General features: G+C 35.7%; 1 protein-coding gene and 1 long non-coding RNA gene across 4 annotated transcripts in view; one reads left to right on the top strand and one right to left on the bottom strand.

The window, feature by feature from the left end:
- The window catches only part of SYT1 (synaptotagmin 1), a 235,727-nt gene that overhangs the window by 83,562 nt on the left and 129,717 nt on the right, over positions 1–22,448 (bottom strand). For both annotated transcript variants that reach the window (XM_087968032.1, XM_026667697.2), the window contains one exon: positions 4,893–5,077. In XM_087968032.1, the coding sequence (XP_087824158.1) occupies positions 4,893–5,077 (185 nt within the window). The remainder of the gene's footprint in view (positions 1–4,892; positions 5,078–22,448) is intronic.
- The window catches only part of LOC148130184 (uncharacterized), a 61,890-nt gene continuing 60,020 nt past the window's right edge, over positions 20,579–22,448 (top strand). For both annotated transcript variants that reach the window (XR_015750067.1, XR_015750068.1), the window contains exon 1: positions 20,579–20,776. This is a non-coding gene — a long non-coding RNA (uncharacterized LOC148130184). The remainder of the gene's footprint in view (positions 20,777–22,448) is intronic.

Raw genomic sequence — 22,448 nt, 5'->3', positions numbered from 1 at the left:
AGAGATTTACTTTACATCAGAGGTGGTATTCAGTAGGTTCTGACCAGTTCTGGAGAACTGGTAGTAGAAATTTTGAGTAGTTCAGAGAACCAGCAAATACCACCTCTGACTGGAGATTTTATAGTAACCTTCCCCTCCCACTCCCACCAAGCCAGGCTCACAGAACTGGTAGTAAAAATAATTTGAATCCCACCACTGCTTTACATGTGTCCAAAGAGCAAAATAAACCTACCGCAAGTGACAATCCAGAACAGTCATGAGACACAACATAGATAAGGAGGACATAGAAGGAAGAAATAAAAATTAAAACATCCACACAAAAATATTAGTAAAACCATGGAGAAATGACCTTTTACATATATTCTTTCTACTGAACCTTTTAATACACTTAAGACTTATAATCTTCGACCTTTCTTTTTCCTATTTCTAGGGATATATATTATACACATAAAATAAATATGATGTACCCTAGAAGGTACTTATTAAAACTTAATGAAAACAGTAGAATGAAAATACAAGTAAACTTGATTTGGGTAGGGTAGTGAGATTCAAAAAAGGGCATGCATTTGAAACTCTTTAATAGTTGTAAGGACAATGTTAAATATCCTTCAAAATTATTTACTCATGGCAACTTCATATTCTTGGTAATTGTATGACAATGATTTGCCCTGTCTTTCACTCCCCAGTGGAAAAGATACACTTTATTTTCCCATCCCTGTATTAACCAAGACTGACATCTGGCAACAGACCAGAGGTGGTATTCAGCAGGTTCTGACCAGTTCTGGAGAACCGGTAGCGGAAATTTTGAGTAGTTCAGAGAATCAGCAAATACCACCTCTGACTGGAGATTTTACAGTATTCTTCCCCTGCCACGCCCACCAAGCCACGCCCACAGAACCGGTAGTAAAAAAAATTTGAATTCCATCATTGCAATAGACATCAGCTACTGTTGACAAGTTGCTGCCATCTGACTGGAGTTAATCATTGGCTAGAAAAGGGAATCTCAATAGATCTACAGAGTGTACTTCCTGAATGGCAAGGGCCTGAACATTTTTGTATTTGGCAGTGAGACTTATTTCTGAATAAGCACATTTAAGGTAAATCTAATCACTATACCATTGGTTTTAAATTATATTCATGCATTCTAAATGCTGTATGTACATGGAGTCTATTCACATGGACACATAAAAAAGGTTCTTTTGAATAATGACAGCATTTATGATGTAAAAGATTAAAAAACATTTTTTCCTGCATTCTCAAAACAGCCATCCCAAATCAGGTGCCTTCTAGAAAAAAAATGGACTTAAAATTGCATGATCTTCAAACAAGATGATCAATAAGAAAAAGGCTACTCTAAAATTCACATAGTAAGATGGAATTAGCCACAAACATCAGTGGAAAATGTTTCTTGCAGATGCCCATAAAGCAAGCTACTATAGGTTGTTATACTTTTTTTCCCTGTTACTGAATTAGTCTTCTGGTCAGATATTTTTTTTTTTACTATGCATATTGTTTCTTTCTTTTTTAAATGTAGGTTGACCAGAATCACTAAATAACTTTTTGGTCATTTATCCAGATCTCAACAAATATAATGGAACACATTTGATAATATACTGTTATCATAGAAAAACGCTTTATTAAAAAGACATAACAAAGTGCACAAAAATACAGCAACCAAATAAATTCAGTTTGTTCTATTAAAAAACATAACAGATGGTTATCCTTAGAATCATTACCAATGTACAAAGTTTCTTTTCCATAGATCCCTAAAAGAGCAGTTTCAGACTATCTTCCAATGAAATATCGATTACAATTACCATAACTGATCAGTAATAAAGAATGAGTCATAATTAACATATATATTACAAACAAATATTTGCTATTGCCAGAATGGGTATCTGCTAGATCAGTTCTGAACTGTTAACTCATTAACTAAAGTTGTTCTTAAAATTTAAGGTTCTCAGTCATAAGCTAGTGATTTTAAATTTCTCTGCTGAAATGAAAACCTGTATAGTGCAACTGACTAGTGCACCTTACAGAGGGATTTATTATTTTAAGCATCTAACTCAATTCTCCAAGCTAATAGGAAATTCACATGAAGATATTGATACAAACAATACATATAAATATACATATTCATCCATTTATCTGTTTGTCTTTCTGTCTGTTTATCCATCTATCCATCTGTTTGTCTCTATCTGTCTGTTGTCCATCCATGGCTGCCTGCCTGCCTGCCTGCCTGCCTGCCTGCCTGCCTGCCTGCCTGCCTCTCTATCTATCTATCTATCTATCTATCTATCTATCTATCTATCTATCTATCTATCTATCTATCTATCTATCCATCTCAAGGAAAATGATGATCCAGTGCCATAATGCAACTGAATCATAGTGTTGGACTACGTGTTCTACTTCATAATGAAAGAGAGAGATAAGAGATGAACAATGACAATTTTGTATTTATTGCATCAGTTACTTGTGCATTGAACAAAAATCCAATACAACTGTTAAACAATGAAAATGAGTTCTTGGTGCTCTTGGGCTTGGCTTTTTTTTTTTTTTTTATACAGTTCATTACCTGACTAGCTAACATCTTCAGTAGCACCAAGGATTCCACTGTTCAACCCTATTCTCTTCTATTGGAACATCAAATATTATGTCAGTTCCAGAGCAACAGGGAGATTTCTATCAGTATAGTTTAAATATATATTTGACAATTAGTGTAAAGGTGTACTTTTGAGGAATAGCTAACATTTTAAAATCTCAGGGACAAAGGGCAAAATCACACCTTCATCCCTTATTTCAGTTTGTCCAAGGTAAGAGTGAGCAGAAAGTAGAAGGGTCTACTGGAAAAGTGAAACCAATCCTACCATTACATAGAATAAGACTTCCTTCAGGAAAGTGACTTGGGTATTTTTTTAAAATCACATATAATTGGTTATTTTTATTAATTATTGTTTCATATCTATATCCAGGGACAGTTCCTTGAGTGAGTTTCCACAGTAACTGCTGGAATAACTTACTTGATGATATAAAGGTGACTTAACAATATTTATTACTTTACCTCAAACAACATATGGTTTTGCTAATCCTAAAATCCCCAAAAATCTTTCCTTAAACTTATCCAAATTTGTGGGCTCATATTTGTTTAATCATAGAGCTAAGTAATAAAGTGCTAACCTTTTCAAGTTTCTACCAATATGTTATTAGTTTATAAATAATAGGACAAATTTATCACCTACATTTGTAACATTTATAACAAGAAGTGCTTAATTCAAGAATATACCAAAACTATCAAATAAATTTTAATTCTAAATTCTTCATGTGGGCTAGTTCACTTTTCTTTAGGTGCTATTCATTTGTTCTTCCATTGCAATAACTTTCCTTTAGAATATTGGTTTTATCAAATTTATAGAGCATTTTCTAGAAAATTCTGCACACACTTGCTTGGCAAATCAAAAGATGCATTTCCATGACACCAACATTCACATTTCACTGGGAGGTAGGGTGCTGTTGTTAAAGAACAGTTATGTAGCACTTCCGATAGAATTATCAGTAACTAGCAATGTACATAACCTAAGGGCTACTCTTTATTCATATAGCAGGGATATAAATTGATTACAGATAATACTATCAATGAAAAGCTATTCTTCATAATCTTCCTCTTTCATCAAATTTGACATAAAATTTGACATAAAAGGAATAACTGTTACCATTCATATTCTACTATTTAGCAATCATTGCTTTAAAAAGAAGTGAAAAAAAATCAAACTCTTTGATCAAAAAGCCTTATTTACATTTTGCTGTTAATAAGATGGGCTGAGGTTAATTTGGGATAAAGAAATGACAGTCCCAATAACCTGGGCTATACCTTATTACAAGTAGACTTAAGGAGCCAGACGAGTATGCTACAGAAGAAATAATAGAATATGCTTTATTTGTGCTCCAGATACTAACTTGGTTGTTATTTCTAATTAAATATGCATATAAAAGAATAAATCAATCCAGAGTTCTTACTCAAAGCATAAATGACCCTGCTCAAATTATGATACTTTTTATATGCTATGTAAAAACCTAGCTCTCTGGAGAAGGTTCTGATGTTGGGACAGGTGGAAGGAAAGAAAATAAGGAAAAGACCAGCAGCAAGGTGAATGGACTATGGTACAATGGCAATGGGTGCACTTCTGGAAGACTTGAAGGACCAGGTTAGGGGCATATCATGAACAAAATTTTACTATGGGTTTGCTGAGAGTCAACAACACTGCCTTAATAGCAGAAAATCAATCAATAAAATACTTTTTGTGTGTGTGTGCATTGGTTGGCAATCTTTTCAGACACTGGATTCCAGCATATAATATGATGATTACACCTCAATGTTATGAAATTTTAAGTAGTAATCACAAACTCTTAATCCTGATTTTGGTATTCTCATCTGGTGTTTTGTCACCTATGATTATCAATTTCTTACCAAATTTGATGATTTTGAAAATTTTTAGACCAAATTAATAAATAAAACATTACCTTGACGGGGAATCTCAATGTGGTTTTGTGAGATGAAAGCTAACTCAGTCATCTTGGTTACTATGTTGTGAACTCCTTAGAAATATAAATATCTATTATGTGTTGTAAATCTAGTACACATAATAAACTTCAGATGTTCTGAACCTGAGCTACAAGTCTGAAAACACCCAGGAGCTGCATCTGTAGCAGCCCAAACTCAAATTAAGGGTGCTGATCAAGAAAATAGTGTGATAGAAATTTAAGAAATTTCCATTATAACAATTGTAACTAGTCAATTTTTAATATAGTACATAATATCATTAACTCTTCCTCTCAGTCTGTACATTTAAATATTCAAATACAGTATAAATTTAAGAACACGGTGTATACTTTACCTGATCTTTCAAGTTCTTGCCTAAATCTTTTACATCTTTCATGTTAATTGCATTCTTCCCTCCCTTCTCCTTGCCCTTCTTCTTGTTTTTCTTTTTGAACAAGCATTTCTTACACAGACAGAAACAGCAGGTAAGGACTAATAGGATGGCAACTATGGCTATGGCTATTAAGGCCCAAGGTGGCACTGTGAAGAAAAAATACACACAAAGATAGAGTAACATATTGTTAATCAAAGACAGAAGCTATATTTTTAGTAAAGTTAGCATAGTATAGTTAACAATCATTTACAGTATGTCTAATGATAATAGAAGATAACAAAATACAAAGAAATAGAATGACTGTGGCAAAAGAAAGCAGAAGTAATATCAATAGTAACAGATGCTTTGGATACAATCCCAAAACAACTGGAGCACCGTTTGAATGACAAAATCACCATCAGTCAATTGCAACAGGCAGTTGTACTCAAAACAGCTTACATCTTGCAACGATACCTCTAACATCATCAAATATCAACATCTGCTTATCCCAGGTCCTTGGGAAGGGCTGAACAGGTGGATAAAATGTCACATCCAGTCTAACTTGCTGACTGGGTAACCAATCATAATAATAATTACAAAAAAGCAGCTTTGCTTGAAACAGGTTACATCCTGCAGCAATATCTTTAACACCATCAAACAATAAGATCTGCGTATCCTAGGTCCATAGGAAGGACAAAATCTACTTTTTAAACATCTGGCTGAATGTGCAATGAATCACAACAATAATAATACTGATCTAGTATTGGGTTTTATAGTCTCACTAGATTAAGAAAAATTGGTATATTAATAAATCTGAATTATCCATCAAAACCAACAGGAAATCACACTGCATAAGCAATTGCATTTCTTCAGAAAAAAACAGTTTGAATCTTATGGTCTTCTAATTGTTCTTCTGCTGAGGAAAGCATGAATTTAACATAAAACTATTGTGATGACCTGGGGTGTGGCACAAAGGCAACACAGTCAGATAAGCAATAAGAGTCCCTTTATTATCTCCAACTTTGCCCCCAATGTCCAGGTTACCTTCTGGCTGGAGAAAAACTCTCCCAGGAACAGCCTTTCACTGCAAAAAATTAAGTCCAAAACATGAGCAACACAAACTGTAACTTAAAGTCCAAACAAGCCAAACTGAAGTAATTAGCTTGGCAGGGGAGGAGCAAGAATTTCAGACTTGAAGTCATGGCAAAACTCACACGGTTGGGAAGACTCCAGGAACACAGATAAGGCACGACAACACAGGATAAAGTCACATTTGCTCCCAGCAGCCTGCCACATGCAGTCTGTCTTTCTTATCAACTGTCTTCCCAGTTGTGGCTAATGAAGGGAATCAGGGCCCTTTCCTCCCCAGTAAGCCATTCAACCCACGTTGCTCTCTTCTCTGTTCCTCCCTGCCTCCCTCCCATTCCTCCCTAGGATGAAGAGGGGGTGGGTCTGGGTCTTCCTCTGAACTCCCTCTCCCTTGTTCTATCTCTTCCCTGCTCTGCCCAGCCGGACTTTGCCCTTCCCCAGCCTCCTCCACAGCCAATGGAGCCACATTCCCACTCCCTGTCAGCTGTTCGGCTTCCTCCTCAGATTCAGACTCCGACAGGGGCATGACAACCACCCTCATAACCCACCTTGTATTGTGGCCTGAAAAATAAAGCAAACTTCAAGTCAGCAGGAGCTGATCATCCATATCTTCAGAAAACAAGCGGATGTGATCTGAACAGTCACATATATCCACTTGCTGTTGCTTTTTCTTGACAATGACTCAGATGCAGGTCAAGGTCATATTAAGTGAAGGTCAATGATTATCCAGCAGAAATAAATTTATATTATGAACTACAGGCATTATACAAATGAAATAAGTATGTGTGAAAGTGGGGTGTATGTGTGAGCATAAAAGAGAAACAGTCTATTAAAAACTCTGTAAAATCAGAAATATGTGTAGGCAGCATTTCTATCATATTAAAGCAAGGTTCATAGTGACTATGAAGGAAAGCTTTACTTAAATGGAATCAGAGTTTTAAGCTGACAAAGGTCATGCAGGGAAATAAATCATGTTACTTTGATGGCGTAATGCTATTCAGCTTTCCTATATTACTATCACGTTTTTCTGAAATCTTGTAAAAAGATTTTAAAGCAAGCATATGCTTGCTCCCAGAAAAGTATACAATCTGTCCGTTGCAGAAAATATTATTCCAAACAACTTACACAAAATTATAGAAGGAAGAAAAGAGAATTATAAAAGGAAAGTGTACAGAGTAAGTGCAGATCAAATTAACTGGGCAACATAGTAAATATCAAAAGTTAATATTTCATTGTTCTATAAAAGGAATTGTCAGTACAGACATTTATTGGTACCCATTAATTTCTAGCACGAGGGGTACATGGTGACTTGCCTAACTATGAGACCTATGGATTACTCCTTTTTGTTAGCTCCTATTTTTGAGCATTGGTTGTGATTATTCTTTGGAAATTGGATTTTAGCAGGGATTTTGCTTTATATCATTCATGGCTGAATGAATAATTAAAATGTTTTGTTTGTTCATCAGGATCTTTTCTAGAAAGCTACTATCTCAGGAAAAGACATGGAGAGGGATCTATTTATAGCAGGGGTCCCCAACCACCGGGCTGCGGACCGGTACCGGTCCATGGAACATTTCCTACCGGGCCGCCGGTTTGCTGGGCGCCGCCATCTTGTTTGACAAGAAAGTGCTTCCGGGTGAGCTTTTCCGGTTGGAAAGCGGCGTTTGGGTCCTGAAGGAATCCTCGCGCCTTAGTTTCATCGAGGGGGGGGGGGGCTTCGAACGAAACTAAGGTGCAAGGATTCTTTCAGCACCCAAGGCAAGGCGAGCCAAGCGACCATCCTGAAGCCATCCCGAAGTGAAGCCCATCGACAAAGGTACAAAGGAGGAGTTGAAGGTGGCGGGGAGAAGTGGGGGATGGCTGGCTGGCCGGTTGCTCAGCTCGCCTTGCCTTGTCATGCGTGCTGATGCCAGTACCAGGCCGCGGATCATTTTGTGATGCTGGTACCGGGCCGCGGCACAAAAAAGGTTGGGGGCCACTGATTTATAGTATATGCTGATATTTAAAATGATCACATGAATCAATACTCTTATTTCAAGACTCTGTTAAAATATAAACTCAAGATTTATTTCAGTATTGTGGATATGCATACCATTTTGACTTCTCCATTTACAAGACATTTGGAAAAAAATTCTTTGTGCATTCAATCTGAAGCTCTGAAAAAGTCTGTAGTGCATTTGAATTACCTTCTTATTCTTGACTAAGAACTTTTTCAATCAGGTGAACAATTTTCTGTTCCTACCAAGTGAATAGAACTGAAATTGAAATAATAAATGGGTAGAGCTACTAAATGTGCAAAGGTTTTAACAAAAGACATGATACAGAGACATTATCCCTAGTGCTAATAAAATTGTTATCATGCTTCCTAAGAAATAATTAATTGCATCATTAAAGAAAGTTAATGGAATCTACATGTCCATATTGATTATTTGTGATTCTGAAATAGTCTTCCTTTTCTTTAAAATCTGCATAAGCAAATCTAATATGACATCACACAGAAAAAGAGAAACAAAAATTATTGGGGGGAAAAACAGAGTCTAGAAGACCTTTTCTGACCAACAAATTAATTAAAAAATTATTTCATTTGCAGTTCACAAAAGTTTATGCCTTTCAGTATAACTTATTAGAAAAAATGCTGCCAGGCTTCTGATTTTTTTTACTGTTACAATCTATTATGGCTGCCTTCCTACAATGTCTAAAAGAAAAAGAAAGAAAAAGAGGCTAATGCTATGACAGACATATAAATCTAATGATACAGCAATTAACAGTTGGGTGAGTTGGCTACATGCAACTACTATTACTTACATGATTTATTCTGAATTACATAGCAATATCAGCTATTTTTGAAGTTAATCTGCTTACAGATTTCAGTAGATAAACTACTTCAAGCTTAAAGCAACGAAACTTAACACAGAGCTTTAAACCAGAAAAACTGCTAACTTCATTTTTAAAAGCCAAAGAGGGAACTACATCTGCCTTAATTGGATTGAAATAAATATTGACATTATGCTATTTTTTCATTGTAGTATCACAATTAAATGCTTAATTTAAAAAATTCATTTTTTTTTGTTTGAAAGAGAACATCTAGTTATGGAACATACAGCCACAAGCCAGAATTTTTTGGGGGTCAGGTCAACAATGTAAAAAAAAAAAAGCTCTCAGGACATGCAATCAAACTCATTAAATTAAACAAGGGGAAGCCTTTAATCACATGTGTACTATGCAGACTCAATTTTACATTATGAGATTATTCAAATTAAAATTTGTGAGACATGTCACTATAACTACAACTACAACTACTACAACAACAAGAAAAAGGTAGCAGGATTTTTGCTCATCTTTCAAACAAGGTCACTACAAAGAATGAAAGTCACCAGATTGGCAAAGTGGGAGAATGACAAAAGACTCAGATTTCTGATGCTGAACAATGCTACTTCCCAAACACCTTGCTAATATTGAGTGCTTTTGAAAGCTTTTTGGCACAAAGTGAATTGTCACTGAAGATATGATTTAAGTATATCTTCTGAATTGAAAAGAGAAGCAAGGAAGAAATTCTATTAGATGAGTCACTCGGCACCAAAAAACTGATACAAGAAATAAATACCATTACACTTTTGGGAAATAAATTATATATCTCTTACTATCTAATCTATCTGTCCATCTATCCCTGCCCCATACACACATTAAGCACTTAAGCAGGAACTTCTCCGTTGACAAGTATTTTCAGCTATTTCATGCTGCAAAGAATGCCACCTTCCTAGACTAACATAAAAGGGTTGTTCTATAAACACAAAGAAAACCATTTCCGAGATGCATTTAAAGATAATGGCCAGGTGCTTTACTTTCCATTCCAAAGTATTTAACAGTATTATTATGTCAACAATGATTGATTGCAGGATTTGGCTTTTCTGCACAAAAAGCATAATTTCAGACTGCCTTGATAGTAGAACAGTAGAGGTCATTAACTTTGTTGCAGGAACTACTGCCAGGGTGATAAATGGATTTTGTTTGCATTAGCTTCTGGAGACAAAAGGCATCATTTAATCTCATTAATGAAAACTAATCAACTGCAAACTTAGATCATCTCCAGAGCCCAACAAGAAGACTGCTTTTTTCCTATTTGTTTGATTTAGAAGTGAACTATAATAAGACAATGAAAAATAGTAGAGTCCTTGGAACTGTAAGTACATCCACCTATGAACTAAATACATGTCCCTCCTGACTGGTCAAGGCCACCTGGGAGATGACACATGAGTAGGTCCAAGCAATGATTAACCTATCCTTGAGGGACTGGGTCCTTTTAAAGTGGCATTGGTTCATCATTTTCTTAACAAACCATCTCTGGACCCCATTGTTATAGATAATTCAGAAAAATTGTCTATTTCTCACTTTTCCTTTTTATGAAAGATGGTTGAGTAAGTGGTGATGCTACAGCTCCAAGAGTTCCTGGATTATCTGTACCACTGTACCATCATTATCTGCACAAATTCCTAAGAGGATTCATGCCTGGATATGGGACAGAAATAGCACTGGTTCTGGTAGTACATCCATCTTGGCTCTTCTTAACCATTTTGGCAGCTTTCAATACCATTGACCAATATATCCTTTTTGGTTAGACTGGCAGAATCAAGGAAGAGAGCTTTCTCTGCCTTCACCCCTGACCTATGGAACATCTTGCCCCGAGGCAAGATTGGCCCCCATTCTTCTACCTGTTGGAGGAGTGTTAAGACCTGACTCTGTCAACCAGATGGATCTTGATAGATTTGAACATTGGGTCCTGTCTAACAAACTGAAACTCAATATAGAGAAAAGTAAAGTCTTACACTTAGGCAAGAAAAAACAAAAGTACAAATATAGATTGGGTGAAACTAGGCTTAAAAGAGTAAGTGTGAGAGGGATCTTGGAGTTTTAGTGGATAACCAATTAAATATGAGCTAGCAGTGTGCAGCGGCAGCTGAAAAAGCCAATGCAATCCTAAATTGCATTAACAGAGGGATACAATCAAGACAAGTAAGGTACTAAAGCCTTAGTAAGAGAACACCTAGAATACTGCATCCAGTTTGGTCACCACAGTATAAAAAAGATGTTGAGACTCTAGAAAAAGTGCAGAGAAGAGCAACCAAGATGATTAGGGGACTGGAGACTAAAACGTATGAAGAACAGTTACAGTAACTGGGCATGGCTAGTCTAAAGGACCAGGAGAGACATGATAGCAGTGTTCCAGTATTTGAGAGGCTGCCACAGAGAGGAAGGGGTCAAGCTATTTTCCAAGGCACCTGAAGGCCAGATAAGGAATAATGGATGGAAACTGAACAAGGAGAGATTCAACCTAGAAATAAGGAGAAATTTTCTGACAGTGAGAACAATCAACCAATGGAACAGCTTGCCTTTGTGGGAGCTTCATCACTGGAGATTTTTAAGAAGAGATTGGACTGCCATTTGTCAGAGATAGTGTAGGGTTTCCTGCTTGGGTGGGAGGTTGGACTAGATGACCTACCGTACAAGGTCCCTTCTAACTCTGTTGATCTATCTGTTAAACTAGCATCTTAATCAGAGGTAGCATTCAGCAGGTTCTGACCAGTTCTGGAGAACTGGTAGTGGAAATTTTGAGTAGTTCGGAGAAACAGCAAATACCACCTCTGACAGGCCCCGCCCCCATCTATTCTCTGCCTCCCGAGTCCCAGCTGATCGGCTGGGTCTTCTTTTGTTGCTCTGCACAGAAGAACAGAGCTGGAAAGCAGGTTAGAGAAGTGCGGAGGGAATGGAGATTTTGTAGTAACCTTCCCTCAAGAGTGGGGAGGGAATGGGGATTTTACAGTATCCTTCCCCTGCTAGGCCCACCAAGCCATGCCCACAGAACCGGTAGTAAAAAATGTTTGAATCCCACCACTGCTCTTAATGTAAATCTGGAGGTGGTTGGTGGCTTAAGGGCGCTCCCACTGTTCTTTTATCTTTTTAAATTTGTTTTTATCTTTGTCTATTTTTATAAACTTTATGGTTTTTATTTGTAAACTGCCAGAGTCACTTAGATAGACAGGACATGTATAAATTTGATAAATAAATAAATGTTGTGCTTGCAAAATCCATTCCTTTCTGTTCTTTATGTTTCTGAATGAGTGCTAATACTAAATACCTCAATTTGAGTGACTGACGGTGAGGTACCATTTACTGTTCCAAGGCAACAAAATATCTTGGACTAACTTTGTTGCTTATCCATTTAACGTGAATTTTGCATCGCCATCTCTTTTAGAATCCCTCCTCTCTTCTCTGAATCTCAGCTTCTCGATATATTACAAGATTTTTTTTTAAATAAATATTGAATTGAGTGCAGTTTTTGGAAACACATGAATTAATGTTTAGATCATACTACTCAGTATGATACAGTATATAGAAAATATGCTTACTGACAACAAGATGTGAGATAATATGCATAGCCATATAGATCAGTATGCTAATGTAAATGAAACACCAGGACCTCTTGAAAAAAAATCCATGGAATACAGATAAATTTTACTTGCTGATTAAAACAATCTTCTATTTTAAACTCAGTAGGAGGGTAGCTTCTTGTTAAAATTTAAAGATATTTCAGGAGAAACTTGATCTTGTTTCCTTAAGAGGATAACAAAAACCCTCTTTAAGTTTAAAGTAGCAGGCAAACTGCTCTGAATTATTTATTTATTTAAAACATTTATATAGCTGGGCAGCTTCCAATCAAAAATTAAAACAGCATAAAAGCCATATTAAAACTATAAAACTAAACACATTAAAAATGACAAAAATCACCTCCTCTTACCCCAGTACTTGAGAGGAAAGCCAGGTCTTCAAAGCTTTATGGAAAGCTAGGAGGGCAGCGATCTTGCGATCTTTGGGGACAGAGTGCTCCAAAGGGCAGGGGCTGTTCACAGAAAAGACATGCTTCCTAGCTCCCATTAGGTGGCAAAATTTGGGGAAGGGACTAGAACTGGTAGGACAGGTAGACGTCCTTAGGGAAAGTTGTTCTACAGATAATCTGTCCCTGTGCCATAGGGCTTTAAAGGTGATGAGAAGGAAAATATGAATTTCTGGATGGATATTAGTTTTCTGAGCCCATCGTTGCTAATAATGTTCAATAATGTTTACTGAATATTATTTTCCTGTCTTTTTACTCTATCTTGAAAATTATGTTCTCATTTTTATTCTTAAGGTTTTGTATTGCTTAGTCTATATTTTTTTGTATATACGTTCCTGCTGATGTTACAGATTAAAATAATTATTGATTACCTCTAACCAAGTTTTTATTAGGAAATAAGCAATAACATAGCTACCTCTTTAGTTAATGTCAGTTTACTTGCAAAAAAAAGTGATAGCTAGGTTTTTGCATCAAAAGCAATTACTTACAAGCTCTTATATAATTACCCCATATAGCCCTAATATATCAACTATTTAATAATTTTGATTTAATTAAACATGGGTCTGCTATTGTAAATGGAACTGTAAGCAACCTGTCTTTTTTTCTTGGTTCTCGGGAAGAAATGCAAACAAAGCCACATAAAATTCAAGTATTCTCTTGGTCACAGCATTTATTCATTTATAACTGCAGTAGTTTTCACTTTTCTCAAATAATCTCAAATTAGTTATGTTATATTTATGAAAAACTGGAAATTAACTCAACTCAAACACTCAAACACACACACACACACACCCAACCCTACCATAAAAGATGGTAAAACTGTCTATACATCTGTATAAAATAAATTCACTGGTATAAAGCAGTGTTTCTCTTGAGACCTTTTCCCACTTATAAAAATGATAAGAGCATCCCAAAAGAGTTTTTGTTGTTATGGATTATATTAAGGATCTGCAAACTTGGCAACTTTAAGAGTTGTGGACTTCTACTCCCAGAATTCCCCAGCCATCCACAAGTCTTAAAGTCACAAGGTTTGGAGACCTCTGGGATATATTGTCAATATTTACTGGATTCCATTGCCATTCGTGCTTCGTGTGAATGTTTGATGGGATTATTTCTAAATATAGGCTGGCAAATAATTTGCCAATTCATGAGAGGGCCTTTGGAGATTCCCAGAGTCTCAGACCACACTTGAGACATATTAGTACAATATAATCACTCTCTGTTGAGTAAGCTCAATATCTGAGGTTGCATGAACACATCCACATAATGTTATTGGCAATAATACGGAGGTGCTTGACTTTGTCTTCTCAATTTTGTTGACTACCTAATCTAATCTACAGCCCTAGGTTTCCCAGGTGGTTTTCCTTCTATGTCTCAATATATCTGTAAAATAAATTGGCTATATAACTAACTAACTGACTGACTGATTGACTGACTGACTAGAGAGAAGGAACCAGAAAGCTTAAGAATTCTTTACAAATTGAAATATTTATGCATGTTAAAATTTATTCATTATTACTTCATTTTGCTGCAACACTAATTATAATATTAACTTAGGTTGATATAGAATAATTCTGGATGTGTGGATTTGGGCAGTATCATTTTTAATGAATCAATATACAAAGCAGCAGTGAAAATAAACAATTATATCATTAATCATTAATGCTATTTTAATTTTAATACTTTGTTCTATGTGTCAATAAATATAACACCTGCTCATCATTTATGGAATCTGAAACTCAAGGATTACTGTGACAAACTAGAAGAAATTCTGTTGAAAGTGAAAGAATGGGAAAAAATGGAAATAGGCTAAAGAAGCTGGGAAAATAGCTTCTGGGGATCATTTGCTTATTTACCATGGCCTTGGGATGATGCTAGAGAGAAATGAGAATTAATATTGCTGCCATTTCTCACAGTTAGCCTTTATATCAGAAAATGAATAGATTTTCTTCTCACAATTGGTGAAAAGAATTCCACATCCCTAAACTCCTAGCCAAGAATGTTCATGCTTATTTAGAGTTAGTCAAGAGAGTAAGGTTGGGCCTTAGTTTTTAAGTTTTGCCAAGGCCTCATTAGGTATTTATCCAACAAATACCTCTGAACTTTTTCTCAAAAATAATCTGCAAAACACTAGAAAGGGATGTCTGAATAGAACATCAAGAAAAAGGAGCATATAAAGAGCTGGATCTCAGAATATAAAATATGCTTGCATTGTATGAGGGTACTTGTGTGGGAATCATATTTGTTCCATTACATTAAAAACCTGCATATTCAGCAGGCTGGCTTGAATGAAGAGCCATGTATTTGGTCAGAGACATATGTACTTTATGGGGCCAGAGTATTCCATTGTGGTTCACTTAGTTGCTGGCTTTCCTCAGGGATAATTGCTTTTCACACAAAGCACAAAATTAATGTATTGAAAACTTGTGTGGCTTCATTTACAGGAAGGAAGTACTAGTACGGAGGCTAATTTTGGGCTTTGCTTCATTTCTCACAGTGTTGAACAGGGCTTACAGGATATGCTTCTCTCTCTAAAGCTACACACCAAAGTTCAAATCTGAAGGACAGGAAAGGTAAAAGTTAAGTTAGGATATTTTGGAAAGGACAGGATAGGATATTTTGAACAGTCCAAAAAAGTTGGATTGGCCTCCACAGAGCAATTGAAATCCTCAGTCTCACCCCTAAACCAAAATACAATTATATCAGCTTGACAACATACTTAAATATATCCTTTCCTATTGCATCCAAGGGGAAGATTTTTCAAAAATGAAAAAGGACAGAAAACATTCACATCCCTTCAACTTCATTTCTGTCCTGCTGGGCTTCAGCCATTAAGATCTTAGAACAGTTGAATGCTTTGATGGTGAAGCACTCTGATTTCAGCCAAGCACTGTTTGATTGCTTTGTTTCAGCCTATTTCCACATTACTTTGCTAAACCTTTTAAAAACACCAACAGAAAAATTTATACTGTTTCAGGCATGTATCTCCCTTAAGATGCATTTTGAATGCACATTTATTCTTTCGCACATTTGCAACCAAAATAATTAGTTTTGTGGCATATTATCCCCAAACATATATTTTATGTATGGTTGTCCTTAACCACATGTTTGTATGCATTTCATCTGAGTAGAACATACAGAATATAAAACATACTGAATAATAAGAATTTATCTTGGTTTGAACATCATTCAGGAAACATGAACTTTCCAAATTATTTCAACATTTGTCATTATAATTATATGATTATACAACAAGGTTTCTGGTGCTGCAAGTGCCGAACTGCCTGATTTAGATATCTAAGTCAAATTTTAAATAATTGTGTTAGAAACAATCAGCAGCTATTAAAACATAATTTACCAGAAAAACTTGTCAGTTTTTTTCCTCTATAGGCAATGAAATGTTGAATTCTTTCTTGAAGATTTAGAACAGGGATGTCAAACTCAAGGCCCACAGGCCACCCTGGAAACAATGAAGGATTGGCATACGGTACCTCTGCCAGCGAAAACAGAGCTCAGATGCGACTCACCTGAGTTCTGTTTTCACTGACTGAGAGTTGCAGGAGGCCATCCTGGCTGAAAACGGGACCCACATGCCGCCCCCCTGAGCTCTGAGGGCCATGCCCACTCCATTCTGTCCATGCCCTCCTGGCCGGGCAGGTCAAACATAACCCTGATGAGGCCCTCAATGAAATCGAGTTTGACACCCCTGATTTAGAATATAAAGATACTCGCATGTTGGATATAAAGGTTTTGAATATAACGATCAGATTATTATATTCAGCCAAAGATTGAGGAGAAAAAGCAAAATAAGATTTAGAAATGTGCAAACTTCATTTTTAAATGGGTCACATCATTTGTTCTTAGATTTGAGACAGTGAAATGCTATAGAGTTACCTGAAATGCTATAGAGTTTCCTGCTATAGAGTGGGGGCAGGGGAGTTGGACCTCCAAGGTCCCTACCAATTCTGTTATTCTGATCAGAATTTAGGACCTGTCTGTCTTTCACAATGGCCAGTCAGTTGAAATTGGACAGATCACAATTATGGGTGAAAGGATGGTTTTCCATTTCCACTATTGTACTCTAGCTGCTGGCACATTATATACAGGGGTGGGCTGCTGGGGGTTCACAGGTATTTGGAGAGCCCCTAGCCAAGATTCTGTGCAGTTTGGAGAACCCCCAAATCCCACTCCTGGCTGGCCCCTTCCACCCCATCCTTACCCTCCCACGAGTCCTCATATGGCCTGTTTGGGATGCAGGTAAGTGCAGGGCACATGTGGAGGATCGGGGAGAGCAAAAAACAGGCCTCCTGGAAGTTTGGGAAGGCTAGAAATGGGCCCATTTACAGCTTCCAGAGAGCCCCTGGAGCCTAGGGAGGCTGGTTTCACCCTCCCAGAGGCTTGAGGAAAGCCTCTGGAACCCGGGGAGGGCAAAAACACCTCCCCACTGTGGTGCAGGAGGCCACTAGGCCATGCCCACCATGGCCACGCCCACCCAGCAACTGGACAGAGAACCCATTGCTAAAATGTTTGAAGCCCACCCCTGGTTATATATGTTACATGTTAAGAGTATCCAAAGTAGCATCCCTCTTATTTAATGTTGAGAATTATGATTTGAGAAGGCATGGTTTAATTTGACTTTGTGCTTTGAGATTTAGAGGCAAAATTACCTGAATCACTTCAGTTTAATTTAAAAATACTTTGATAATAAGTGGGAACTAAGAGATAACAAAATGACTAGTAAATCATTCAGAGAATATTAATATTGCCAGGTTTCAGCTTGAAACTTTAGCTTTGTAGATACAATTCTCTGTATATTTTTCACATATTCCCCAGCTCCTTGAAAGTAGATGTCACATGGACAAGAGTAGAATATCATATCAGATTCCATACTACCCAGCAAAGAGCTTATTCAAAGGTTTTGCTGAACCAGTACTGGCAAAACTTTACACACAGATTTTTCAAACTGTTTTCCATGGAATTTTCAATTTCTGATAGGAAAAAATGCAGCCAATTTTCTACTACTAGAGCTGTGATTTCACATGTTGTATATATAATAACGATTATGAATCACACCCTTCATCCATGTAATAATATTGATAGACTCTATCAATGAAAATAGGAAGGTGTGGAATGTTGCAAGTACATCAAACGGTTGAAGAAGAAAAGAGAGTATTGGAAGAATATCTGGAGGATAGTGAAGAAGATACACTGAAACTAGCATACCAGGAAGCCTTAGTGACTACTGAAGAGACCAAACTGACCAAATGAAGAACAGAAAAGAGGCATGGGAAGACAAAATATTACATGGCCAGTACATTAAAAAATAATAATCGGCAAAGCAGATAATTACAAGACCTGGCAATGGCTAAGAACAGGAAAGTTAAAGAAAGAGTCAGAGGGGCCCCTTCTGACTGCACAAGACCAAACCTTAAGAAAAAATACACAAAAAGTTAGAATTGAGAAGGTAGCAATAGACAGTAAGTGGCGCCTTGCAAAAAACCTGAAGAAACAGTGGACCATCTGGTAAACTGCTCAAGAAGATTACACAGATTAATATAAAAAATAACAAAGTAATGATAATGGTCCATTAAAAGATCTGCAAGAAATACCATTTGTCTGCAAGCAAGAACTGGTGGGATTGCAAAATAGAGAAAATCATAGAAAATAAAGAAGCTTAAACCTAATTCTCCTTCCGATGTTTGTAAGTATAGATGTCATTTTTTTACAATCATTATACATTTATTATTTTTATTTTTAAATGTATTTGCTGCCAATCCCATGGTCTGAGGCAACTGAGCATCTTATAGTGTAATAAAGATACAGAAAATTCAGACATTTATAAAAATGAAACAGATTAAAATAGTATTAAAATAAACTGATTTCTTAAGAATTATGTAAAACAAATTAAAATTAAGATTTTCATGATTTCAAAATCCTCACTATGTTGCTGCCAACTCAGATCCTAGTAATATACATTAATGGAATCTTAATTGGCAGCATCATATAAGGATTAGACATTTCATATGTGAAGTTTGGGGGAGGGTGTGCCATAGTAAATTTCTTTTCTCCGGTTACACAAAATACCAATTTTAAGATCCATTCATCCAATCTGAAAATATAATTTTGATATCAGTTTAACATATGTTCCAGCTAAAGTTAAAATGATTTATCTGTAGTTCTGAAGTAAAATAATCTGGATAATGTCAGCATATAAAAGCATGTTGTTTTCAAAAATTAATAGTACATATCTCATTTTTAACTAAACTAATAATATCATTTGATTATATAAAGCTTTAAAATTGTATGTAAGAATTGATAAATGAGATTTTTATGACAAACTTTTAATGATTTTCATTTTAATCCCTACAATTATCCATTGGTAAACATTACTTTTTGCTATTTATTAAAATCCGTTTGTTAAGCTATTTGATAAGGCTACCTTACAATATAAAGTTAAATGCACTCTTTACATTCATAGATCTAGAACAAGCAAAACAATCTAGTGGTAGCATGTATAACATACATGAAATAACTAAATACATTAAGATCAAAATTCCCAGAGTCATAGATCTCATCAATTTACCACCTATTTTCATGGACAAATATACCAATAAATCAGAGAAATACCCACAGGATCACAACTCTTAGGACTCAGTATAAACCGTAATGCAGCATCTAAAAACAATGGCACTGCCATACATACAACCAAAAGTAAGAATTGGGTATGTAGATGAAACCTTCATCATAATAGAAAAGGGACAACTAGAGATAATGCATGAAACAATCAACATCTTCAAAGGAATAAAGTGACAAGTGAAAAAGAAAACAACATGCTATCCTTCCTCATCACTAGAGGAAGCAAGGGCAAATTAAAAACACAAATCTCCCACAATGAAACAATTTTCAGAAAAAGACAATGACAAACCACTGCTATATTTTTACCAGGGAAGCACGTTGCTGAAGATATGAAATTACTTGTAGATAGGCTCAATTCAAAAAAGATATTTATTTGGATTAAGATTTTTTTTGCATTTTAATGAATAATGAACTACTTCCCAATACCCAATTATTAAGTATGGTATTTTCATAAATAATTTTGATCAACTGTATTCCTATACATCACAATGCAGATTGTTTAATCATGTATCATAGGGATTGAGACGGTACAAGAATTTAGTTATACATAATGAAGTCATAAACCATTCAATTCAATCATCAAAAAAGCTATGGAGTCATTTCACAAGTTTAGCATCAGTTATAATGCTCGTAGTTCCAGAACCAACTGCCATTAAAGTAAATGGAAAGACTGTTATTGCTTCTGTAGGAGTCTTATCTGTCTGTTTAGGGATCTGGCCAAGTTCCAGCCACAGCATTAATCCTTCCCGCTGTTTCAGATGGAAAAACTTTAAACAGAACATAGAATAATTAAATCAGAGCAGAACAATATTGAATGTAACAGTTTGTTAAGACTGTCTCTTTGGTATCAGCATATAAAGGATGTTCTGATAATCAGACAGAGGGATAGTGAGGCCACAATTTAGCTGAGGGGATAGCAGATCTTGTTCCACAGTAAACTTTTAAGCCAACCTGCTGACCTTCAACCTTACCCTCTTTCTCAACCCCAGTTTGTCAGAAAATAAACAAATACCACCCAGATTATTTCCCAATCCCATCTGTTGACATTTGGTATTTTGGCTTTTTCTATCTCTAACATGGCTTAAATTATTAGGAGTTTACCAGAGAACATGAATATATTTTGAGGCAAAAGGAAAATAGAAGATGGAATTCCAACCTCAATCTTTATATAAGATTAGTCCTGGTTTTGCATTTTCTAGCAGCTGAAAAGAGGAATCACTGGATTGGAAATAAAGGAAGGACAAATGGATAGGTAAGAAGAACATTATCAGTAAAAGAAAAATTATAGTGTCAATACTGATAGATTTTTTTCTTAATTTGACTGCATCTAACAGAAGATGAGTACAGTTCTTTAGTAGGCTTGTGACTAGAAAAATAAGTCATCTTGGTGCTTTGGCTGTGGAATTCCTTCCATAGGACAAGAGGATGACTCTTTTGTTTTTCTAAATATGGAAAATTCTAAGAGACAGAGAAGACTAGAGTGACTTACAGATCTCTCCCATCGTTGTCCTTTGAAGGGAGATATCCAGCGTCTTCTATAGGGATTTGCTTAAGACTGCTCAGTTTTAGAAAATGAAAATTTCCCAGTCCTTCACCAACAACTATTTTTCTAGCCATGTTGGTAGATACGTTTAATTTAAGTAAGAATTCAAATAAGAACATCAGAAATATAAATCTCATGGCCCTTTCAAAGATTTTTTTAAAGTTCTTTTAAAAATAAGAATCTGATAATGTGAATACTGAAAAATTGAATAGAAAAGGAAAATATAGGAGGAAAATAAACTAATGAAATATATTGTCACAGTCCCACAGCTGCAAATTTAATTCTCTATGCAATTTAGTAACTTATCACATTCATAATACTGCAAAATACCAGACACTGTCTATAATCATGTTCTATAATAATTACAGGGAAGCACAGGGAAGTCTTGAGCATCTCAGGGGAACTTTATTAAAATCCTATCAAAAAGTAAAATAAGTGATTTACTACTATTTGTCAGAAAGTAATATTAGATTCTAATAAAGATACTGCCATTATTTTGCTTCCAAATTGGTTCAGAAATAAAGATAGACTGATTACAGGAATAATATTTTTGGTTTCTCCAGTTCAAAATACTATATAAGTGGTATTTAATTTTCTTTTAGTCATATTTTTTATTTTAAATATATTATTAATTTATTATTGTATTGATCTTTTGATTATCCATACAACTATCTGTGCCTGCGCTAACACTTAAATTGTGTAAAAGTCTTGTTTCTTGACTTATGACTGCAATTGGGACTAGAACTTCTGTTGCTAAGCGATGCAGTCATTTTATGACCTTTTTTTAAACTGTGGTTGTTAAGTGAATAACTGGATTGCTAAGTGAATCCAGATTTCTCCATTGATTTTGCTTGTTGGAAGTTGGCTGAGGAGTTGCAAATGGCAACAATTTAATCTTGTGATGCTGCAATTGTCATAAATATCTGCCAGTTGTCAAGTTCCCAAACTCTGATCATGTGACTGAGAGAATGCTATGACAGTCAGAATATCCCACTTATATCTACCATAATATTCACTTAAGGATAGGCTGTATTATGCAGAAACAGAAAATGATCAAAAATACTAAGTGAAAAAGTAAATGTAGAACTATAGTTAAAACAAGTTTACATCAACTCAAGTTACTACAGTTCTGCAATTGTTTCTGTCCTTGCAAATTATTCCTGCTTTTCATTCATACATAATTGTGTTATGCATTGTGCTTTGTTCTTTAAATTTCCTATCTGTCCCTTTTTGGGAACCTCCTGAATTTCATGCAACCACAACTTTCTAACTCTTTTCCTCCCTCTTGTACATTCATTTTTCCTTCATATATTTGATTTCTGATTCATTGTCTCTGTATAAACAAATCATGTCAATATTTTTTATATTGCCCTGGTATATT

Source organism: Notechis scutatus, chromosome 6 (assembly GCF_049901735.1).
Source record: "Notechis scutatus isolate UNSWTSFEM ecotype Mainland chromosome 6, rNotScu1.2, whole genome shotgun sequence".
Lineage (NCBI taxonomy): Eukaryota > Metazoa > Chordata > Lepidosauria > Squamata > Elapidae > Notechis > Notechis scutatus.
Note: the sequence above shows the minus strand (reverse complement) of the source record. Positions and strands in the feature narration are given on the sequence as shown.